Source organism: Oratosquilla oratoria, chromosome 6 (assembly GCF_046742065.1).
Source record: "Oratosquilla oratoria isolate Oo_2021 chromosome 6, ASM4674206v1, whole genome shotgun sequence".
NCBI lineage: Eukaryota > Metazoa > Arthropoda > Malacostraca > Stomatopoda > Squillidae > Oratosquilla > Oratosquilla oratoria.
In genome coordinates, this window is record NC_134782.1 from 5,200,579 (window position 1) to 5,224,464 (window position 23,886).

At 41.8% G+C, this 23,886-nt stretch overlaps 1 protein-coding gene across 4 annotated transcripts in view; it reads left to right on the top strand.

The window, feature by feature from the left end:
• The window catches only part of LOC143026251 (uncharacterized), a 41,286-nt gene that overhangs the window by 7,139 nt on the left and 10,261 nt on the right, over positions 1–23,886 (top strand). For all 4 annotated transcript variants that reach the window (XM_076186332.1, XM_076186331.1, XM_076186333.1 and 1 more), the window contains 8 exons: positions 7,362–9,349; positions 9,476–9,629; positions 10,916–11,014; positions 12,492–12,741; positions 15,360–15,514; positions 15,631–15,809; positions 17,391–17,499; positions 23,488–23,662. In XM_076186332.1, coding sequence (XP_076042447.1) covers positions 7,362–9,349; positions 9,476–9,629; positions 10,916–11,014; positions 12,492–12,741; positions 15,360–15,514; positions 15,631–15,809; positions 17,391–17,499; positions 23,488–23,662 — 3,109 coding nt within the window. The remainder of the gene's footprint in view (positions 1–7,361; positions 9,350–9,475; positions 9,630–10,915; positions 11,015–12,491; positions 12,742–15,359; positions 15,515–15,630; positions 15,810–17,390; positions 17,500–23,487; positions 23,663–23,886) is intronic.

The window sequence follows — 23,886 nt, forward strand, 5'->3', positions numbered from 1 at the left end:
TTCACTTTCATGCCTCAATTCATTGCCAAAAACCAAGATCCTGCCAAATCCGACCCTAGATTCTGGTCCTTTAGTGTTCCGTCCTTAGACGAATTTGTAGGGGGAGAACAGACTGAAACAGTTCTATGCCCGGTACGAGCCATCCGGACCTACCTCAAGAGAACCGAACATCTTCGACCAGAATTAAAGAGGCTGTTCATCTCTACTAAAGGTAGACCGAAGCCCATCACTAAGAATTCCATTTCTTACTGGACAAAGGAAGTCATCTACAGAGCCTGTGACATGAACCACACAGATTGCCCATGACCTGAGGGTAGTAGGGACCTCCCTAGTCTTCAGAAAGAATCTGTCAGTCAACCAGGTTCTTCAAGCAGGTATATGGAAGAGCCAGAATACGTTCACTTCCTTTTACCTCAAAGAAGTTATGTGGGAATCTTTAGGGAACTTATCTTTGGGCCCCATAGTGCCTGCCCAAGAAGTCCTGAAAATGATATACCCCTCCTCAAGAGCACACAGCCGACCCTGACAACTCATCCAGGTTCTGGCTCGGCAACTGCAGGGATAACTTTCCAAAGTCCTTCTCATACTCTTACATTCCCTTACCTCACCTGCGGGCTCTCAAGCATTCCAAGGGAATCAATTCAAGCCCTTCAGTGGTACAAAAGTGATTATAACCTGTCTGTCTCCACTCCAGGGAACAGAAAGGGGTGCACTTCAAAGTGAGGGGAATGTATAGGGGTCTGGTCAACATAGTCTTAGCACACTAGATTTTCCTTACGGCAGTTTCCCAGGCTAGATAACAACTTCCTTCCCTCCTAAGTCTGAGTCTCCTATTGTAAGGAGTACTGAAGAGTTTGTATTCTTCGGAACAAATGTAATTTTTGCAGGAAAATTAATTTTTCCCTGATACAAACCTGAGGTACTCCTTACCTTTAACCCCTTCCATACGGTGCCGCACACGTAGGCGTCATGAGGAGCAAGTGGATTCGCGACGCTGCCATATCGGCGTCTTGATTATATTTATTGTAGTTGCCCCTGTGTTTTTACATTCTCCCAAATGCGCCCTTAATCCCATTCTCTGTGGTTTTCAAAATTCGCGGGTGAAAGAGAGAACGATCGATATAAGCGGCGACTATATTTTATGATGCGAATATTATTTCGTTACGTCGTACGGCTGGCATTGGCTGCTGCCCGCGAGATTTAAGTCCCGTATTGAAGTGGTTAATGGCCCTCCTCAACCACCCCTCTAAACAGTTCCTTCTCCTTGCCTGACAAACCTTGTGCTTAATTTCATACCTGGCTCAGAGAATGGTTATAGTGTGCGAGACTTGTGGTGGAGGGCAAGGGCCCCCCCCCTTGCCCCAATGGGGCCTCTTACTGAGGATAAGCGTTGCCCAGACCCACAGAGTGAGGATTTTAATTTAGCAGTAGAAATATTTGTGCTACGCGAAAATATCCTATTGTAAGGAGTACCTCAGGTTTGTATCAGGGAAAAATTAATTTTCCTGCGAAAATTACATGTTGTTAAGATGATGAAAGCAGGTAAGGCACCTGGTCTGGATGGATGCCATGCAGAATGTCTAAAAAAAGGAGGTACAGTGATGGTGGACTGGCTGGTGAGGTTATTTAATGTTTGCTGGAGAGAGGGTAGAGTGCTGGAGGAGTGCCTGTATAGTTCCACTTTACAAGGGAAAAGGGGACAAGTGTGAATGTAGTAGTTTCAGAGGGATTAGTTTGTTAAGTGGAGTTGGGAAGGCTTATGGGAGGATCTTGATTGAGAGGATTAGGAGAGGAACAGAGGGAGTAATTGGTGAGGAACAGTGTGGATTTAGGATGGGTAGAGTTTGTGTACAAGGGGTGAAAGTGGCAGTAGACTGGAAGTGAACATTAAGGGAGAGCGACTGGAGGAAGTGGATAGTTTTAGATACTTGGGTGCAAGTGTAGCAGGAAAAGGTGGAGTGAAGGTGGAGGTAGAATGTAGATTGAGAGAAGCGAGTAAATGCCTTGGTGGTTTAAAGAGTGTAATGAGGAATAGACATTTGGGAATGGATGCGAAGAGGAGACTGTATGAAGGAGTGATTGTGCCAACAGCACTGTATGGGGCAGAAACGTGGAACATAAGAGAAGAAGAGAGAAGGAGTTTGAATGTGTTTGAGATGAGGTGTCTGAGAAGTATGGTGGGGGTTACTAGGCTAGATAGAGTGAGAAATGAGGAGGTGAGGAGGAGAACAGGGGTGAAAAAGGATTTGGGAGATAGGGTTGATGAAAGAATATTAGGATGGTTTGGACACATGGAAAGAATGAGTGAAGAAAGACTAGTAAAAAGAGGTATGGAAGGCAGATGTGGAGGGAGTGAACATGAGGGGACGTCCTAGGATGAGGTGGATGGATGGGGTGAAGGGGGCTTTGGGGAAGAGGGGAATGTCTGTTGAGGAAGGAAGGGAGAGGACGGAAGACAGAGGTGAGTGGAGAATGGTTGTATATGGATGATGTTGTGACTGCATGAGGAGGAATGGGCGGGGAAGTGGGGGGTGGGGTAGTATGTGTGAGTAAATTTTGACGCAGCCCGAAGGGATTTCTCCCCGTCCTCGCCTTATATGCAAAGGGGGACGGAGAGGGGGGGTCGCCGATTAAATGAAGCGGCCTCGCTGTGGATGTACTGTGTCTTGCGACACTGCTTCTGACCCAGGGCGGTGGGCAGGGTGCAGGGATGACCCGTCATCCAGGAGGTGCTCAGATGAGAGGAAGGGTGGGAGGGGTGTGGAGTGTATTTAGGGATGAAATGGGTGGGAGTGTTTTTGTGCCTTTCCCTTTTTGGCTACCTCCCTTGGAAGGGGGAAAAAGCCTTGGTATATGTATGTATGTATGTAGAGGTTGTGTAGATCAGGTTTTTGTGGTAAGACAGATATGTGAGAAAGCTATAGGAAAGGGGAAGGATGTTTTTTGGGCTTTTATGGATCTGGAAAAGGCTTACGATAGGGTAGACAGAAAGGCACTGTGGGAGGTAATGCAGATATATGGGATAGGAGGAAAGCTTTTGGGAGCTGTCAAGAGTTTTTATGAGAGTAGTAGAGCTTGTGTTAGGATTAGAAATGGAGAGAGTGAGTGGTTCGAGGTAAAGGTGGGACTTGGTCAAGGATGCGTTATGTCACCCTGGCTGTTAAACTTATACATGGATGGGGTAGTGTGAGAGGTAAATGCAAGGGTAGTGGGTCAGGGATTGGAGATGATTAAAGAAAATGGAGAAAAGTGGGAGGTGAGCCAGCTGTTGTTTGCGGATGACACTGCGCTTGTGGCAGGATCGGAGGGATTGAGGAAGTTGGTGACAGAGTTTGGGAGAGTATGTGATAGAAGAAAGCTGAAGATAAATGTGGGGAAAAGTAAGGTGATGAGATGTACAAGGGGTGAAAGTGGCAGTAAACTGGAAGTGAGCATAAAGGGAGAGCAACTGGAGGAGGTGGATAGTTTTAGATACTTGGGTGCAAATGTGGCAGGAAAAGGTGGAGTGAAGGTGGAGGTAGAATGTAGATTGAGAGAAGCGAGTAAATGCCTTGGTGGATTGAAGAGTGTAATGAGGAATAGACATTTGGGAATGGATGCTAAGAGGAGACTGTATGAAGGAGTGATTGTGCCAACATCACTGTATGGGGCAGAAACATGGAACATAAGAGAGGAAGAGAGAAGGAGTTTGAATGTGTTTGAGATGAGGTGTCTGAGAAGTATGGTGGGGGTTACTAGGCTAGATAGAGTGAGAAATGAGGAGGAGAACGGGGGTGGAAAAGGAGTTGGGAGATAGGGTTGATGAAAGAGTATTGGGATGGTTTGGACACATGGAAAGAATGAGTGAAGAAAGACTAGTAAAAGAGGTATGGAAGGCAGATGTGGAGGGAATGAACATGAGGGGACGTCCTAGGATGAGGTGGGAGGTGGATGGATGGGGTGAAGGGGGCTTTGGGGAAGAGGGGAATGACTGTTGAGGAAGGACGGGAGAGGACAGAAGACAGGGGTGAATGGAGAGTGGTTGTGTATGGATGATGTTGTGATGCATGAGGTGGAATGGGTGGGGGTGGGGGGTGAGGTAGTACGTGTGAGCAAAATTTGACGCAGCCCGAGGGGATTTCTCCCCGTCCTCTCCTTTTATGCAGGGGGGGACGGAGAGGGGGGATCGCCGATTTAATGAAGCGGCCTTGCTGTGGATGTGCTGTGCCTTGCAACACTGCTTCTGACCCAGGGCAGTGGACAAGGTGCAGGGATGACCTGTCATCCAGGAGGTACTAAGATAAGAGGGAGGGTGGAGGGGTGTGTAGTGTATTCAGGGATGGAATGGGTGGGAATGATTTTATGCCTTTTCCTTTTTGGCTACCTCCCTTGTAAGGGGGAAAAAGGCTTGGTATATGTATGTATGTATGTACCTTTTTATTGAGCTATATCTAATGAAAAAAAAGCTAATACTGTACCAGTATCTTTTTATGATCATATTCATTAAGATATATTCTACTCTAATGTGGGAATGCAATCCATTAAAACCAAACCTGACTAAACTTAACAAATCTGATCTGAACAAATCTAATAAAACCTTATCTTAAACCAGAATCCTAATCAAACTTGTTTTAACCACCTAATCTAATTATATAGAAACGTAAGTGAAAAACTCGAACATCTTTGGTTCTGTTTTAGTAACACACCAGCACATTTTTCAATTTATTCTTTTTTGTATTTGAAAGATATATTATATCAATGGAATGACTAGGTTAAAAGTGATTGGTCAAAATAACTTTTATGTTAGATATCCATGTTTGCATGCTGCTGGAATTTTACCCACTACCTTCATAACCCCATAGGTGGTATAGCTAGCAGTGTTTTATGGGATTACATGAAGAATTGTCACCCCAGACTATGACAGGGTGACAATTCTTCATGTGGGCCATCCTGGGTTCACGATTCTTTGGTTGTATAAGTTGATGACAGTAAGCATAACCCTCATTCAGCCTAACATAATCTTTATTCCACTGTTGATATTCGGCATACTGAGGTGACTGGGATCTCATGGGATGACGATTCTTCATGTGGGTGTTCTGGTGTGACAATTCTTCATGTGATCCCATTTTATGGAATTGATATTTGAGGAACCTTTGTGATATCCCAATGCAGGGACTGTTATATGCTCTTAATAGTCCAAAAGCATAAGGCAAAATTGACTGCTCCAATTTCAGTTACATGCCTCTTACATGGGCCAGAATCATACAGGGTTCTGTAATGATTGAAGCCTATTCTCCATTTTGAATAAGAATACCGACCGCTGTTGAAGTTGTTCTATTTGACTGTTCCCCTGCTCTCCGTGGTTCTCCTTTACCTCTTATATCAATCCATCTCTTTGGTGCAATGTTGTCCCCAAGGAGAGAAGGGCATTTTGTTGTCACCAAAATACTGAATATTTTATTATAGCATTGTTTATTACATCAGAAGATATTACTCCAGAAGTGCACACCTAAGCAATATATCAATAGAAATTAGATGTTAATTTTGTAAATTAAAATACATCAACATGATATGTTTTTTTAGTGGAAATCAATACCAAAAATAGTTACTAAAAGTGATGCCTTAGCAGTAACTTGAACATCGGCTAGGTTCGGGATGCCATAATTGATTTTGTTTGTTGTCTTAGAAGAATTAATGAAAGTCTAATAAATTGGTGTAGTCTAATCTGACGACCTCAAGGGATGCAAAATGCATACCCAATAGGAAGTTAGGTTAGGCTTTTACAACAAATAAAAACAAACATAGCATCTTGATGCTTACCGACAACCAAGTTATATCTAGTGTATCACTTTTAGCAACTTATTTTGTTATTGATTTCTGCCACTAAAAACTTTCATTACATTGATGTACAGTATTATAATTTACAATAATAATATTTAGATTTCTTTTGATAGATCACTGAGGTGTACACATCTGGAGATTTATCCATCTCAATTTGCCAAGGTGACTTGCTTTTAGAACTGTTCCATATTTCATGCATATGTGTCCTTGACAATACTTAGTGACTAAAGTGTCCAGATGACCGGGTATGTCCATTGGGCAGGGCGGTTGATGGGCAAATTCTGCCGGGTCTGCCCGTGAATGTTGTCCACGTGACTGAGTTGATGAATAGCTGTGTGCCTGACGATGCCAATAGCATGTGGAGTCTGGTACAACAATCATTGTCAAGAAGATATTGTACACCATGGTAATTGCCTTGTGTCTAAAGAAAAAGAAGAAAAAGTGACATGGGATGTGGGAGGGAAGCCTGCTGTGGGTTCATGATATTAACTTGCGTCTGGCAATGTCGAAGCTTCAGCTACCAGACACGACCTTAGTGATTTCACTTGATGAACACTTGGGCAATTTGACTGTTTGCCCATCAAATGTGCCCGTTAACAGGCATGCCCGCCAATCAGGTCCATTTGTCTGGACAGGCCTTAAGAACTTGACAGTAGATTCACATTCAGACAGAAGTGTGGAAATAAGTCTCACTAAATTGAAGTGTCAACCACAAGATTTAAGAGAATGCATTATAGGTATTTTGTCAGAGTACAGTGAGTCCTTGTTATACGGTACATATGTGTTCCTGAAAACCTTACCACGAATTGAAATTACCGTATACTGAATTTTTCTTACCGTAAATAGAATCGAGGGTAATAATTACCAAATACCGTAACTGTGAATTTACCGGATAAAGAATTACTGTATAAGGAGGACTCACTGTACTGCCATACCCAAGACAGTGGGTGAGATGCAGGGATGACCTGTCATCCAGGAGGGGCCAAGAAGAGAGGGAGGGAGGGAAGGGTGGTGAATGGGAGTGAAGTATGTGAGAATGAAATGGTTGGGAGTGGATTTATGCCTTTGACTACCTCTTGTAAAAGGGAAAAAGCCATTGGTATATGTGCGCATGTACTGCCATACTGGTGGCAATATTAATAGAATGCATATTGTTGATGATATTGTCATCTTCAATAGCAGCAATCGCATCTTAATTCACTATATTATATGAAGAAGACTATTGCTGTTACTGTGTAAATATCAGGATTGATCATTATCACTGTCAGTATGGTTGTTTTACACTCGGTTTCATCTCTCCCTTTTCTTGTAAGAACTGACAGTTGTCAACTGCTCCCCTCCTCTTATATCAATAAGTTGGTAACAGAAAATGTCCCTCAAATATAACACAGTCAATCATGATTGCACAATGTATAGGTAATTAGGTATTAAATTATGAATTAAGGTAAATGTTGTAAAATTAAGTCTTTAGGGGTAAGTTAAGAGGAAATTGTTTTTGTAAAGAAAAGTGTGAATTATATATTTTTTCTGTACTTTTTCAGACTTGTCCGGACATAGAAGTGGATTCTAGTATTCAAAAGGAAGTGGAAAAAGCAAAGTTCAAATTGGGGGACTTGGATAGTGAAAAAGAAGAGGACAAGAATACAGAAACTAATGCAGTAACCACTACAACAGCTGAACCAAAAGGGTCTGAAAAACAGGAAGACAAACTTTCACCCACACCAGGAATCTCTGAAGACCTGGAAGAGAAACTGTCACAGGGTGGTCAGGATTTTGATGGAGAAGATTTGGTTGAGAAGCCTGTTACTAAAGATGAGTCTTGTAAAGAAAGTGCTAAAGAAGAGAAATTAGACAAGGAGAATATACAGAATGACAATATGTCACCAGAAAACCAATCTCTGGATACCATGACTGGAGAAAATATAAATGCTTTAGATGAGCCAGGATCACCCTCTGAAACTCTTGAGGGACCAGGCTTGCCCCCTCAAAATATGGATGAACCAGAGCTGCCTTCTGAAAATATGGATGAGCCACGTCTATCAGAGGCAAGCTTAGTTGACTCAAATTTAGAAGCAAGCTTGTCCACCGAGAACATGTCTGAACCAAGATTAGTTCCTGAAGGAGAGGGAGAATCAAGATTAACACCAGAAAATATCACAGAATCAAGCTTAACTGCTGAACACATCACTCCAGCAGAGTTATCTGCTGAAAATTTCACAGAAGCCAGGCTGACTGCAGAAAATATGACAGAAACGGGCTTGACGCCAGAAGACCTGACAGGAGCTGATTTGACCCCTGGGAACTTGACAGGAGCTGAATTGACATCTGAAAACTTGACTGACTCTGGTTTGGCCTCAGAAACTATGGCAGGAACAGGGTTAGTCACCAGTAACTTAAGTGAAACTAGATTAACCTCTGAAGACATGGCTGGAAGTGTCTTAAGTGCAGAGAACATTACTCAGACAGGGTTAACAGGAGAAAACATGTCTGAAACAGGCTTAACAGGAGAAAACATGTCAGAGACAGGGTTGTCATCTGAAGCTATGACGGAGTCGGGATTGTCGTCGGAAAACATTACTGAGGGTGGCCTGACAGCTGAAAGCATGACTGGAACTGGCTTAGCAGCTGGGAACATGACAGATGCAACCTTAACTTCCGAGAACATGTCTGAAGCAACTCTTACTGCAGAAAACTTGGCAGGGCAAAGCTTGGCTGAAAATATGATTGAAGAAAGTTTGAATGCAGAGAATCTGGCAGAGGGAAACATAGATGTCGATAATTTGACTGTTACCTCTGGCGTTAATCCCTTTGGGGAAGGGGTTGTACAGAGTGGACAGGGGAATATTCTTATTCAGTATGCTGGTGTAACGGAAACTGTTCCTCTTCCCACTTCTGACGTTGGGGTTGTTGGGACAGCAAGCTTTGGTGAAACCGATGTAAGTAACGATGGTGAAACTTACAGAATACCGTCACACATTTTACCAACTGTTAGTATGGGAGAAAATGCAATTAGTCCAACTAAGATATTAATCCAAACTTCGGCAGAGCAAAGGCCGCAGCAGGGGCAAGACGGAAATGGCAAGATACTTATATTGGTACGTGGGAATTCGTCAGGCAATAGCATCAAGCAACCAGTAAACAATCAGATGAATGGCAGCAACACAAGCACTAGCTTAGGGATGGCAGCAGAATTGAAAGCAGAGCCCCAAGTCAGAAATCCAATTGTGATTCGATCTAACATGGGTGCAGCAGGAGGTTTGGTCACATCAGCACAGGGTCAGTCGAGCCCGTTCAAAGTTATCACCCATCCAACTTTAAGTAATTCTGGCACTGACACTTCAAGTATGCAGGGAATTAAAAAAGAACCTCCAGATCCAAATGATAATGATGAAGACTATGTCATGGCATTAGACATGAAGAGTGGCCAGACATTAATGGTTAAGGAAGGAGCTGCCACTGTCAGCAATGTGAGAAGACTGTACGAGTGCACCATTTGCAAAAGCCGTTTTGTTAGATATGATTCATACAGGTGAGGTGGTTTTATTACTTTGAAAATAGTGCCCTATATTTGTGTTAATGATTTTGTTAGTCATTTGTCAGAGTAGAAATCTTGGTATAATGGTATGGTAAATTGACATAAACATTATCGTTTCAGAATTCACGTGGAGGGATGCAAGAAGGCACAGAATGAACCAACTAAAGTTCCTCTTTACATGTGTTCCTTCTGTAAGAAGACATTCAGGAATAAAGAAGCAGTTAGTCAGCACTTTCAGATATGCCCTAAAAAGCATAAGATGCAGGTAGCAAAGGTAAGATATTTAAATAGTTCTGGTTATAGAATCTAAGCTCTAAATACAATCACTACAGGGACCAATGATGGCTACTTGAATGTGGTGGTCCTGTAAGATTGACAGCGAAGCTGCTCATTTCCAAAACCATGAATCACATCTTCAGCAGGAGATGCAAATTTGGTCTCTGGTCTGGGCTCATTATATATATATATAATATATATATATATATATATATATATATATCTTTGCCAATTTCAACTGCATTTCTTACAACCTTCATACATGGAGAGCCAGCAACTGCTTTCCTTCAACCATTCAGCCAGTGACATAGAAACAGTTCTACGCACACATGCGCACATGCACTTGCGCTACAGAGAGACATGGACAAAGTCTGGGAATGGAGCCAGAAGTGGGAAGTGAACTTTAACATTAAGAAATGTAGTATAATGGAGTTTGGAAAAAGTAAAAAATGAATATCAGGACAATATAAAATCGGTTCAAAGGAAGTAACAAAAGTTAGTTCCAAAAAGGACCTAGGAGTAATTATCACAAAAGACGTCCCCAGATGAGCATATAAACAAAATAGTCAGAGAAGCCTGCAAATAACTAAGATCAATAAAGGTGGCTTTTAATTATTTGGATGAAGTAATGGTAAAAAAAAATATATATTAGTCGTACTGATAAGGCTACCTCCCTTGTAAGGGTGAAAAAGCCTTTGGTATATGTATGTATGATAAGACCAGGATTGGAGTACGCTGTGACACTATGGACACCCAGTACAAAAAAGAATATAAGGAAATTAGAAAGAATCCAAAGAGCAACAACAAAGATGGCCCAATACTTTCAAAATTGACATACCAACAAAGATTGGCTAAACTGGAACTACCAACCCTGGAACAAAGAAGAGAAAGAGGTGATCTACTGGCTATTTACAGAATCATAAAAGGCATGGAAGTCCTTGACAGAGAAGACTTATTAAAGTGAGATAAAAGAAAAACAAGGGGACATGAAAAGAAACTAAAAAAGGATAGTTATAGAAGAGATCTGAAAAAAAAGAAAAACAGTTTTCCACACAGAGTGGTGGATGTCTGGAACAAATTGGATGAAACAATATTGTGTGCAAATACCATACAAGAATTTAAGAACAAACTAGATGTGAGATACAAAGACAGGTCACTATGAGCCTAGCTCCCCTTCTCGTATAATACAATTAAGTAAATACACACATACGCATACACATGATAGAAATGTTAGCTTATTTTTTACATTTTTTCTTCATTTATAGTCATATTCTTGCCTTTCAGGTGAAAGAGTCGACGGAAAATGTTGGAACATCCAAGAGGAAGAGAGGGGCAGATTTATACAAAGAATCCCTAGCTCCAGGAACTCAGTTGCGATGCCAGGTAAGTGGCTAACCCAAATTAATTTTAGAAATTTTACTTGTACATGTGGGTTGATAAGTTGCCAAAGTAAGTTTGCATCTCTTGTCTCAGCATGTCATGGAGAAAAAGGTATCTCAGTCCTCCACAGTTTGGGTCAAGGGCAGTCCATTTCATATGTCGCTTGTTTGCGAAAACGTCGTCATAACTCAAAATATCGAATTTTTCAGGAGAGGCATTTTAAAGTTTCAAAACGCTCTCAATATTATAAAAAGCCCTCAAACACCATAGGTGGAACATTTTTTGGAGCATCAAATACGCCTCTAAAGTTTATAGAAGTTGAAACAATCATAATCTTTACTAAGTCTAAAATATTTGTTGGAACAAGTTGGAACATGTAAGGTTATGTCGTTGGGACATTTAGCACTCCCTAGCGGTCAATTTTTGAGCTACGGATATGACACTGTTACCAAAAAATCTGTGTTTGAAGATGAATATGTCTGTATAGATAACTCAAAAATTCAGTTTTTTGAGTTATGACGACGTTTTCGCAAACAAGCGATATACATATACCAAGGGCTTTTTCCCCCTTACAAGGGAGGTAGCCAAAAAACAAAGGGATAAAATCCACTTCCACCCAATCCATCCCCACATACTCCACTCCAATCCACCCCCCTCCCTCCTTCCCTCTTATCTTGGTTCCTCCTGGATGACATCTCAAGGTTGCCCTGTCCCCCAAGACACTGCATTGGCTAACTATTAGTGATTTTAACTTGGTCCCCCCCTTTATAAGGGGGAAAGGCACTGGCATGATGTAGCTATCAGTTGCTTGGGAAAACATAGATTGGTAAAATCACTAATACTTGTGGTGTTTTTCAGTGTTGGTATTTTCTGCATGAGGGGATGTGGAGGGAGGGTCACTGTATAAGTGAAGCAGCCCTGCTGTGGATGTGCTGTGTCTTGCTGCATTGGTTCTTACCCAGGCAGTGGGCAGGAGACAGGGATGACCCTTCATCCGTGAGGAGCTACTACAAGAGGGAAACAAGTGTGGTGGTGGGAGTGGGTGTGTGCCTTTGACTTGGCTACCTTCCTAATCAGGGGGAAGAAACCTTTGTTATATAAATAGATGATGTACTCATGGGGCACATGCTGACCTCCCCTTGTAGCCCTAGAGCTGTAAATGGTAGTGTTTAGAGTTTATTTAGTGTATTTCATGCTGGGGTTGCTGACTAAATGAAGTTGCCTTGTTGTGTCTTGCTGCATTGCCTCAGACCCAGGGCAGTGGGCAAGATGCAGGGATGACCCATTATTCAGGAGGAGCCAAGAAAAGGAGGGAGGGGTTTTGAATGGGAGTGGAGTATGTGGAGATGAAACGGGTAGGAGTGGATTTATGTATTTGACTTTGGCTACCTCCCATGTAAGGAGGAAAAAGCCCTTGGTATATGTATGTATGTGTTACACTGAATGTATTTCTCCTATTGACCAATGTGCTGTTCTTCAGGACTGTGACCGAACATTCAGCAAAGAAAGGCAGTACTTCAGTCATGTCAAGAAATGCACCAAAATATCTGTTCATGACATGTCTTCAGTTAAAATGGAAGTTGAAGTTGAAGAACCTGAAGAGGAGGTGGAACCTCAAGAAGATCCATTTGAAGACCCACCTCCACCACCTAGGAAGCGTGGCCGTCCCCCCGGTAAACCATCCGCAAAAGCTACGAATGCGCACAATAATCTACAGCTCTTCTCAGGAGGTATGTATATGTGTAGTGCATAGCACTATACCCATGTTATACAGCCACGGAAATGTGTTTGTGGTTTTTATCTGCAATTTCATTCTTCTCACCTTACTTCATTTGGAGACACTGGAAAATAATATAAATTTGCACATGATAAATACTGTGAAGCTTATATGGATCCCTATACTAAAATCTCTTCTGCTGAGCAGTAGAGATGAAACCAATTGGTAAAAAAGATTATATAAGAAGGGCAAGAAGGAGGAAAAAATTTATACTAAAAGTGGCCCTATACCATGGGGACTGCATGATTTTTATGAAGTCTGTAATTTAGGGATTAGACATTTGGAAATAGATGCTTAGAAGAGGTTGTATGAAGGAGTGATTGTGCTGATAGCACTGTATGGGGCAGAAACATGTTTAAATGTGTTTGAGATGAAATGCTTGAGAACTATGGTAGGGAATTTCTCCCCATCTCTTTTTTTTGCATGAGGGGATGGAGAGGGGGGGGTGCCTATTAAACGAAGTGGCCTTGCTGTGGATGTGCTGTATCTTACTACATTACTGCAAGGATGACCCATCATCCAGGAAGAGCCAAGAAAGAGGGAGGGAGGGGTGGTGAATGGGAGTGGAGTATGTGGGGATGAAATGGGTGGGAGTGGGTTTATGGCTTTGACTTTGGCTACCTCCCATGTAAGGGGGGAAAAAGCCTTTGGTATATGTATTCATTATTTCCTTTTGCTTATATTTTTAACTTTTAGGTAATCTCCACTCAATGAAAAATTATCACTTGATTTCTATCTTTCCCATGACTCCAACTCTTTAGTGTGGTATTATCTCCAAGGGTAGAAATGCTAGTTTTCAACAAATCGATATTATGTATGAATCATAATTAGGGTAAAGTGTAATGAGAAATAGACATTTGGGAATGGATGCTAAGAGGAGATTGTATGAAGAAGTGATTGTGCTGACAGCACTGAATGGGGGCAGAAACATGGAACATTAGAGAGGAAGAGAGGAGTTTGAATGTCTTTAAGAGGAGGTGCCTGAGAAGTATGATAGGAGTTACTAGGCTGGATAGGTGAGGAGAGAACAGGGAGTGGAAAAGGAGTTGGAAGGTAGGGTTGATGAAAGAATATTGAGATGGTTTGGACACATGGAGAGAATGAGTGAAGAAAGACTACTAAAAGAGGTGTGGAAGGCATAGGTGGAAGGAGTGAACATGAAGGGGCAACCTAGGATGAGATGGATGGATGGGGTAAAAGGGGCATTGGGAAAGGGGAATGTCTGTTGAAAAAGGACAGGAGAGGACAGAGGATAGGGGTGAGTGGAGAATGGTTGTATATAGATGATGCTGTGATGCATGAGGGGGAGTGGGTGAGAGATGGGGGTGAGGGAGTATATATGAAAAATAAATCAACGCAGCCCAAAGGGATTTCTCCCCATCTTCTCCTTTTCTGCATGAGGGGACAGAGAGGTGGGTTGCCAATATAATGGAGTGGCATTGCTGTGGATGTGCTGTGTCTTGCAACACTGCTTCTGACCCAGGGCAGTGGGTGAGATGCAGGGAGGACCTGTAATCCAGGAGGTGCCAAGATAAGAGGGGGAGAAAGGGGTTGAATGGGAGTGGAATATGTTGGGGATGGAATGGGTGGGAGTGGTTTTTATGCCTTTGATTTTTGGCTATCTCCCTTATAAGGGCTTTTGTAATTAACATTTTTCACTCATGGATTAATTGGTAAAACTTTATATATTGGTAATTGCATCAAAAGTCATCTATGAAGTAAATTGTCTAAGGATGGGAGAGAAATGGGTAGGGGTGGGTATATGCCTTTTGAATTCGGCTATATCCCTGATAAGGGGAAAAAAGCCTTTGATATATAGATAGTCTTTTCTTTTTCTGCTTGAGGGGATGCATAGGTGGGGTTGCTGATTAAATGAATCACCTTGCGGTGGATGTGCTGTGTCTTGCTGCATTGCTTCAGATCCAGGTCAGTGAGTGAGATGCAGGCTCCAGGAGGAGCCAAGAAAAGAGGGAGGGAGGGGTGGTGAATGGGAGGATGAAATGGGTGGGAATGGATTTATGCCTTCGACTTTGGCTACCTCCTTGGTATATGTATATATATAGGTAGAAGTTATTTTTATTATTTGAGATCAGTAGATGCAGTTATGGGACTTGTCCTGTTCCATAATAGGTTATATTCAGTTGTGTAGTTGTTCTCCTTAACCACTTACTACGAGTCAGGTTCTTGTGCGCAGCAGTGGCTGCCATGTGTATGATTCATTACACTACTTGCATTATAAGATATAAAGTTACTGCTGTATTACTCATACTCTTTTACTCTGATTTTTACTTTGATTAATAATGAACACAGAAAACATGATCAAATTAGTTCACAGAATCTGGGGGTAACTCATTTACAACTTAGAAAATTTATAATCAAGATGCCGATACCAGCATCCTTGTGTACCTATTCGCACCTCATGACACTTATGCAGGCGTCATTGTACCAAAGTGGTTAAACCGTTTTTGAAGCCCTGAAGATGCCCTCTAGCACCTTGATAGAGTAAATTTTGGTCAGATGTCGATGATTCGATGATTTGGTAGTATATATGTTTCCTGATTTTTTTTTCAGCCCCACCAACTGTTTCTACACAAGGTCTGATGGTGGTTGACAATGAGGGAATGGTACGAAGCACAACAGGTTTGGCCCACACAGTCCAGCTCAGTTTGGAAAATGCTAGTCAGGAAGGAAAACCCCAGCCTGTCGCCCTCGTTGCAGATGCCAAGGTTTGCAAGTACCTTGTTCATACAAGATGCCCATGTTGATTAATTTATTTCTGAAACTTCATGATAGACTACTGCCTGTAATTCTTTGAAGGGATTGCAAAGTTTGATCATTGCAGGGAGTTAGAGGTCGAGGTCGTACCCCAAAGGCATGGTCGCTTGTCTGTTCGTTATGCAACAAAATGTTCATCACCAAAGTGGCTTTGGCTACGCATATGGTGAATCAGCATGGGACACAACTTGTTCGTACGCGGAACACACTTGAAGGCATCACTGACTTGCCCCAGAGTTTATTAAGGTAGGTTGAAAGATCCATAACATCATTCCTTCTACAGGAAGAGCATAGCTTTATGGTGAAGCCATCTCCTTTGCCGCATGCACATGACCTGTTGGGGCAGGTGACTAACAGTCACTTCTGGGAATTGGAGAGAAGTGTGGGATTCGAACTCATAACTAAGTGAATGCGAGACCAACACACCTCCAATTTCACCTCCAGCGTACATGAATTGGGCTAAAACATGTTCATCAGTCTGGGCATGCTCACTGGCCAAGTGGTCTAGTGTTGCTACTTGGGAGTGAAGTTGGAGTGGTATCAGATCAAATCCAGGTGTCAAGAAGAAAGTTCATTGTAAGGGTGGACTATATTAGATTTCCTTTGTACAGCCCTCTGCTACATGGCACCATCTTGGACCTCTCTGAGAGGGGGAGTTCGTGACATTAAAATAGATCAATCTTTCATCAGTCAGGCATTGTGTAATTACATTTGCAGTTTATTTTTGAGTGGATGATAGGAAGGTGGTCACAGTGCTGTGAAGTGATGGGAATAAACTTACTTTTACATATCAGGCCCTGTTTTGGAGAGATATGCCTCATTGCATTGCTTGTGACTTGAGCAGGGACAGGGCAGCCCTTCATCCCTGAGATACTGAGGTGGGATGGGCGGTTGGATGGATTGTATTTGTTAATGATGTAGATGTATGCTTTGACTTGGCTGCCCCTTTTATAAGGGGTAAAAAACCGGCAGAGAAATCATTCCGAAGACATGAGTAACACTAGGATCCCTACATTAAAGTTACCACCCTGCACTAAAATTATGTTTATCAATGGCCTTTTCCTTCATGTGAGGGGGAAGGCAAAGTCTAAGCATGGTTTGACTCTATGGAAGAAAAATTACAGAAAGGATGATCCCCAGTTCCCTCAATCCACACCTAGTAGTTGCCTTATATGATATACAGGGGAATATGTTGGTGGAATTCTTGTAACCTGTCTTTAGTTTGGTTTCAGGGCATCTCTGACCTTCACCTCTTCCCTTGCTTGAAAGGGCCAGTCTTTTCCTTTAGTCTTCACTGTTTGTGTATATAGGTTCCTAGACACCTTTAACTTTCTGTCTGCTCTATTTTGTCCTCATGTATCTGTATATTAGCCATATGCTCTCCATTCTTGAATACAACAATTACCATTTGATATCATGACTTTCAGTTTTCTCCTTCAACAATTCATAACAAATTCACTCGCCAACAAACCCATGTTTTATATACCTATATTGTTTTTGCATTCAATTTTTTCCTATATAAATTGGCACTAGGCATGCTATCTTCCAATCTTAAACTAATAACCCCATGGAACATACATCACACACTCTCACTTGAACAGTAGAATAAAACTGTGGTATTTGGCAGAATAGAATACAAATTACCCTCCAGTTCAGAAGGGATTAATCAATACCAAAAAGATACTATTGAGATGAATAAGATATTCAGGCATGACCCAGGATTAATCTTGTATCCTTTGGTAAGGAAAAGGTTTTAATATTGAGGAAGATAAATATAAATAAAAAGAAAAAATTGCAAGGTGTGAAAAGTACATTTTTGTCTTGCAGATGTCCACTTTGCAGTCATCACTACCAAACTGAAAACAATTTTATTGATCACTTGGTTCTTATGCACACCAATCGTTTGCAAGAAACCTACAGTAATCTACAAAAACAGGTTAGTTTCAAGGCAATTGATGAAATGTTATGAAGATAAGGAATATTACTTCTTAGAATGAGATGAGGGAAAATGGAATAGAAGAACTAAAAGTTCATTCATACTTTGGTTTCCATGTACTCCATGCATCTTTAAAATTGTTACTTCTATTAAAAAAATGATTGTTTGGTCTTACTTTTTTAGTTGATCGTTAGTAATGAGAATATTGTTTATGTCACTCACATAAAGACTATAATAAACAAAGCTTCCACAGTATCATTTTCCATTAATTACTTTACTCAGATATTGTAACAAGGATTGTGATTTGTTGTTCAAGTTCCATTTGGAATGAAGGTTCTTGTGAATGTTAAAATTTATGTCAGTTGTAACTTCTAACAGATCATAAATTTACATACTTTTTCTCCAATGTGATTTGTATTTATTGAGCCCAAAATCATGTCTCAAAGTATATACCACAAGCACATCCCATTTTCAGGAGCTACTGACCCATTTTCTCAATGTCTCAAAATAGTATGAAGACAATAGGAAAGTTGCCACTTGAATTGAAGTGCCTTTCCTTACTGCTACATAATTTGAAGATTTTCAAGTTATCTAAGTTGATGATTATTATCAATATTTAATTATTTATTTATTTTTAAGAACAAATATTATTTTCTCCAAGGTTTCTACAGGCTTTACCCTGTTCCTTATATTTTTAGCACACTCCGAAAAGTTCCCCTATCAGTTGTATCATACACGATCCCCAAGCCCATGAGAGCCCAAACAACATACATACTTCATACATACCCATCTTGCCACAACAACTATTTTACATATCCTCTTCTCGCCCAAACCCACTCTGTTCTTCCCCAATCATGTGCTCTCCATTCCCTTCTTAATTCTCTCAACACCTCTTACCAACCTGACTCAATGGACTGTATTTTCTAAAACTACTGCATTTATACTTAGCACCCTTCCCCTTGTATAATTAGACTATACATGCAATCTTCCAATCCACTGAAACAATCCCTTCCCTTGGGCACGTATTGAACAATCTCTCTGATGGTAGAACTATGATTTGTTTGATCTCAAGTGAAACTGTGTCCTTTTCTGTTGAGAATTACTTTGAGATAAAGTTGCTGGTCTTCAACACTCAGTATCACTCCAATCACTTTGTTGTCTTGGTCTTGTCCTGCAGGAGACCTGAAGTCCCAGGAGATTAGCCATGGCCCCTTAAGTCATTTAGTGAAGAGGGTTTGTGTTGCTTTCTGGAAGGACATAGTGCAGGAGAATATAGTATGTCTTCTGTGAGATGGTTGGACTTGGTGCAATTGGTGTCTGTTGCCTGGCTGATTCTGAGTTGGTGGTGCTTTAGTATAGGTTTTACCAGAGTGTATGCATGTCAGAGGTAGTCTTGGAAGTAGTTCAGGTGATTTCTGGAAATTTAGTGACGGAATTTTGTGGTCTATTAAGGAGTACTTATTTTGTGGTCCGAGTGTATATTTGTATTGACATTCTAAGAGTAGGGTAGTGTAGATCTTTTGAGTAGAATACTGCTTAGGTTGTTTTTATGTTGCATATGGTGGGCTGTGATGTGAAGAGTGGCTAGGTGGGTTTGGGGCTTTTGCATAGAACTGTATGCCCATCATTCTCATGTGCAGTTTTATTGGAAAAAGCCTTTGGTATATGTATGTATTTTAGTTTGTGATTATATTAGATTAGGAGAGGAACAGAGGGAGTAATTGGTGAGGAACAGTGTGGGTTTAGGACGGGTAGAGGTTGTGTAGATCAGATTTTTGTGGTAAGACATATGTGAGAAAGCTATAGGAAAGGGGAAGGATGTTTTTTGGGGTTTTATGGATCTGGAAAAGGCTTATGACAGGGTAGACAGAAAGGCACTGTGGGAGGTTTTGCGGATTTATGGGATAAGAGGAAAGCTTCTAGGAGCTGTCAAGAGTTTTTACAAGAGTAGTAGAGCATGTGTCAGGATTAGAAATGGAGAGAGTGAGTGGTTCGAGGTAAAGGTGGGACTTCGTCAGGGATGCGTTATGTCACCCTGGCTGTTCAACTTGTACATGGATGGGGTGGTGCGAGAGGTAAATGCAAAGGTAGTGGGTCAGGGATTGGAGATGGTTAAAGAAAACGGAGAAAAGTGGGAGGTGAGCCAGCAGTTGTTTGCGGACGACACTGTGCTTGTGGCAGGATCGGAGGAGGGATTGAGGAAGTTGGTGACAGTTTGGGAGAGTGTGTGAAAGAAGAAAGCTGAAGATAAATGTGGGTAAAATTAAGGTGATGAGATGTAAAGGGGTGAAAGTGGAAGCAGACTGGAAGTGAGCATTAAGGGAGAGTAACTGGAGGAAGTGGATAGTTTTAGATACTTGGGTACAAATGTGGCAGGAAAAGGTGGAGGTAGAATGTAGATTGAGAGAAGCGAGTAAATGCCTTGGTGGATTAAAAAGTGTAATGAGAAATAGACATTTGGGAATGGATGCTAAGAGGAGACTGTATGAAGCAGTGATTGTGCCAACATCAATATACGGGGCAGAAACATGGAACATAAGAGAGGAAGAGAGAAGGGGTTTGAATGTGCTTGAGATGAGATGTCTGAGAAGTATGATAGGGGTTACTAGGTTGGAGAGAGTGAGAAATGAGGAGAAAAGGGGTGGTAAGGGAGCTGGGAGACAGGGATGAAATTATTGGGATGGTTTGGACACATGGAAAGAATGAGTGAAGATAGACTAGTAAAAGAGGTATGGAAGGCAGATGTGGAGAGTGTGAACATGAGGGGGCGACCTAGGATGAGATGGATGGATGGGGTGATTGGTGCTTTGGGGAAGAGGGGTATGTTTGTTGAGGAAGGATGGGAGAGGACAGAAGACAGGGGTGAATGGAGAATGGTTGTATATGGATGATGTTGTGATGCATGAGGTGGAATGGGTGAGGGGATGGGGGGTGAGATAGTATGTGTGAGCAAAATTTTGATGCAGCCCGAAGGGATTTCTCCCCATCTCCTTTAATGCATGGGGGACTGAGAGTGGGGGTAGCCAATTTAATGAAGCAGCCTTGCTCTGGATGTGCTGTTTTCTTGCAACACTGCCTCTGACCCAGGGCAGTGGACAAGGTGCAGGGATGACCCGTCATCCAGAAGGTGCTAAGATAAGAGGGAGGGTGGAGGCGAGTGGAGTGTATTTAGGGATGGAATGGGTGGGAATGTTTTTATGCCTTTTTCTTTTTGGCTACCTCCCTTGTAAGGGGGAAAAAGCCTTGGTATATGTATGTATGATTATATTATATTGGTGTTGTTTTGATGCAGCCATATATTATTCCTAATGCTTTATTTTATAATGTTTGAAGGATGCTTTCGAGTTATTTTGATTGTTGGATACTGTGACGTAGATGCATCATCAAGTATAGTTCTTATGAGTTCAAAATAGACAAAAATATTGTCAGTATTACCAGTATTATAAAGTTCTTATTAGAGAAGTAGTACAGTCATACATACTTATACCATTGGGTTTTTCCCCCCCCCTTAAAATGGAGGTAGCCAAAAACATACATCCATACATATACCAAAGGCTTTTTTCCCCCTTACATGGGAGGTAGCCAAAAGTCAAAGCATAGAAACCACTCCCACTCATTCCATCCCCTACATACCCCTCTACCCTCTTCCCTCCCTCTTGGCACCTCCTGGATGATGGGTCATCCCTGCATCTTGTCCACTGCCCTGGATCATAGGCAGTGTCGCAAGACACAGCACATCTACAGCAAGGCTGCTTCATTAATTCCGTGACCCCCCCTCTCCGTCCCCTCATGCAGAAAAGGAGAAGACAGGGATAAATCCTTTTGGGCTGCGTCAATTTATTTCTCATACATACTCCCATACCCCCCATCCCCCACCTCATGCATCACAGCATCATCCATACACAACCATTCTCCATTCACCCCTATCTTCTGTCCTCTCCTGTCCTTCCTCAACAGACATCCCCTTCTTTCTCAATGCCCCTTTTACTCCATCGATCCATCTCATCCTAGGACGCCCCCTCATATTCACTCCTTCCACCTCCACCTTCCACACCTCTTTTACTAAACTTTCTTCACTTATTCTTTCCATGTGTCCAAACCATATCTCCCAACTCCTTTTCCACCCCTGTTCTCTTCCTCACCTCATTTCTTACTCTAGCCTAGTAACCCCTATCATACTTCTCAGGCATTTCATCTCAAACACATTCAAACTCCTCTCTTCCTCTCTTATGTTCCATGTTTCTGCCCTATACAGTGCTGTCGGCTTAATCACTCCTTCATACAATCTCCTCTTAGCATCCATTCCCAAATGTTTATTTCTCATTACACTTTTTAATCCCCCAAGGCATTTACTTGCTTCTCTCAATCTACATTCTACCTCCACCCCCACTCCTCCCTTTCATGCCACATATGCACCCAAATATCTAAAACTATCCACTTCCTCCAGTCTCTCTTCCTTAATAATTCCAGCCTCCTGCCACTTTCTCCCCTTGTATATTTCATCACCTTTTCCCCACATTAATCTTCAATTTCCTTCTATCACACACCTTCCCAAACTGTCACTAACTTCCTCAATCCCTCTGATCCTGCTATAAGTGCAATGTCGTCAGCAAACAGCAACTGGCCTATCTCCCACTTTTCTTCATTTTCTTTAACCATCTCCAATCCCTGACCCACTACCCTTGCATTCACCTCTCGCACCACCCCATCTATGTATGAATTGAACAGCCAGGGCGACATAACACGTCCCTGACAAAGTCCCACCTTTACCTCAAACCACTCGCTCTCTCCATTTCTAATCCTAACACAAGCTCTACTGCTCTTGTAAAAACTCTTTACTGCTCTTAACAGCTTTCCTCCTGTCCCATATATCTGCAAAACCTCCCACAGTGCCTTCCTCTACTCTGTCATAAGCCTTTTCCAGATCCATAAAAGCTCAAAAAATCCTTACCTTTTCCTATAGCTTTCTCACATATCTGTCTTACCACAAAAATCTGATCTACACAACCCCTACCTGTCCTAAAACCACACTGTTCCTCACCAGTTACTCCCTCTGTTCCTCTCCTAATCCTCTCAATCAAGACCCTCCCATAAGCCTTCCCAACTACACTTAACAAGCTGATCCCTCTTAAAGTGGAACTATACAGGCACTCCTCCAGTCCTCTGGCACTCTACCCTCTCTTAAACAAACATTAAATAACCTCACCAGCCAGTCCATCATAACTGTACCTCCTTTTTTCAGACATTCTGCATGGCATCCATCCAACCCAGGTGCCTTACCTGCTCTCATCATCTTAACAGCTGCCTTCACTTCATCTTTCCTTATTTCTCCTCCATTTTCCTCACTCATCAATCATTTTTTAGCACTTATCCACTGCAACTACCTTTCCATCCCTATCTTCCTTCACATTTAGCAACTCCCTTAAAATACTTTGCCTACCATCCTCTCACTGCCTTCTCTTCCATTATCATCTCTATCTACACCTTTTACCTTTTCTTTTCTACTTGATTTGACTCCTCTTCCTCTTAATTTCTTTCCAACATTTTTTTTATTACTTTAAAAATTTTCTGTCATACTCTTACCCCATTTCACATCTGGGCTCCTCATTGCCTTCTTTATCTTATGCTCTACTTCTTTTCTCTTTACTTTGTACCTCTTGTACAATTCCCTCGTCCTAATTTGTAACCAATCTATGAAAGCCTGCTTCTTCTCTTTTACAACCTTCTTTGCTTCCTCATCCCACCACTCATTACCCTTCCTTCTATTTCCTCCCTTCCTTGTTCCACACACCATCTTTGCACATCTTACGACTCCCTCCTTGAACCATCCCCATTCTACTCAATCCTTCACTCCCTCTCCTCTCTCTTGTAGCCACTCCCACCTATTTCATCCCCACATACTCCACTCCCATTTACCTTCTCCCTCCCTCCCTCTTATCTTGGTTCCTGATGAAAAAAGTCCTTCATTGATTGCTTTTACATTTGCAGACAACACAGTATGTGTGCTCATTATGCTCTTTGGTTCTGCTGACGGAAGAACTGCTAATGGAGCACCTGAGTTTAGTGCATCTAGAGGAGTTGGAGAGCATGGCCCAGTCAGACACTCACGTGGAATTTGGTAGAAGTGTTCGGGACGAGTCTGGGGATTCACATCAGATAGAAGGTGAGAAGGGCAGAGTGACTCTAAAAGCTTTGTATGAATAATTTTTATTTATTTATTTTTTGCTGCTGTTAATTGTTTTGAAGTGGTTTTATTTTCATATATTGAAATATTCACACTTTGTCACTGTAATTTTATAGTATAAATTGTATGTGATGTGGTGGTCTGTTGGGCCTTGCCACAGAAGTGTACTTTATTGCTGCTTTGCCTTTGTCTCATGCAGTGTG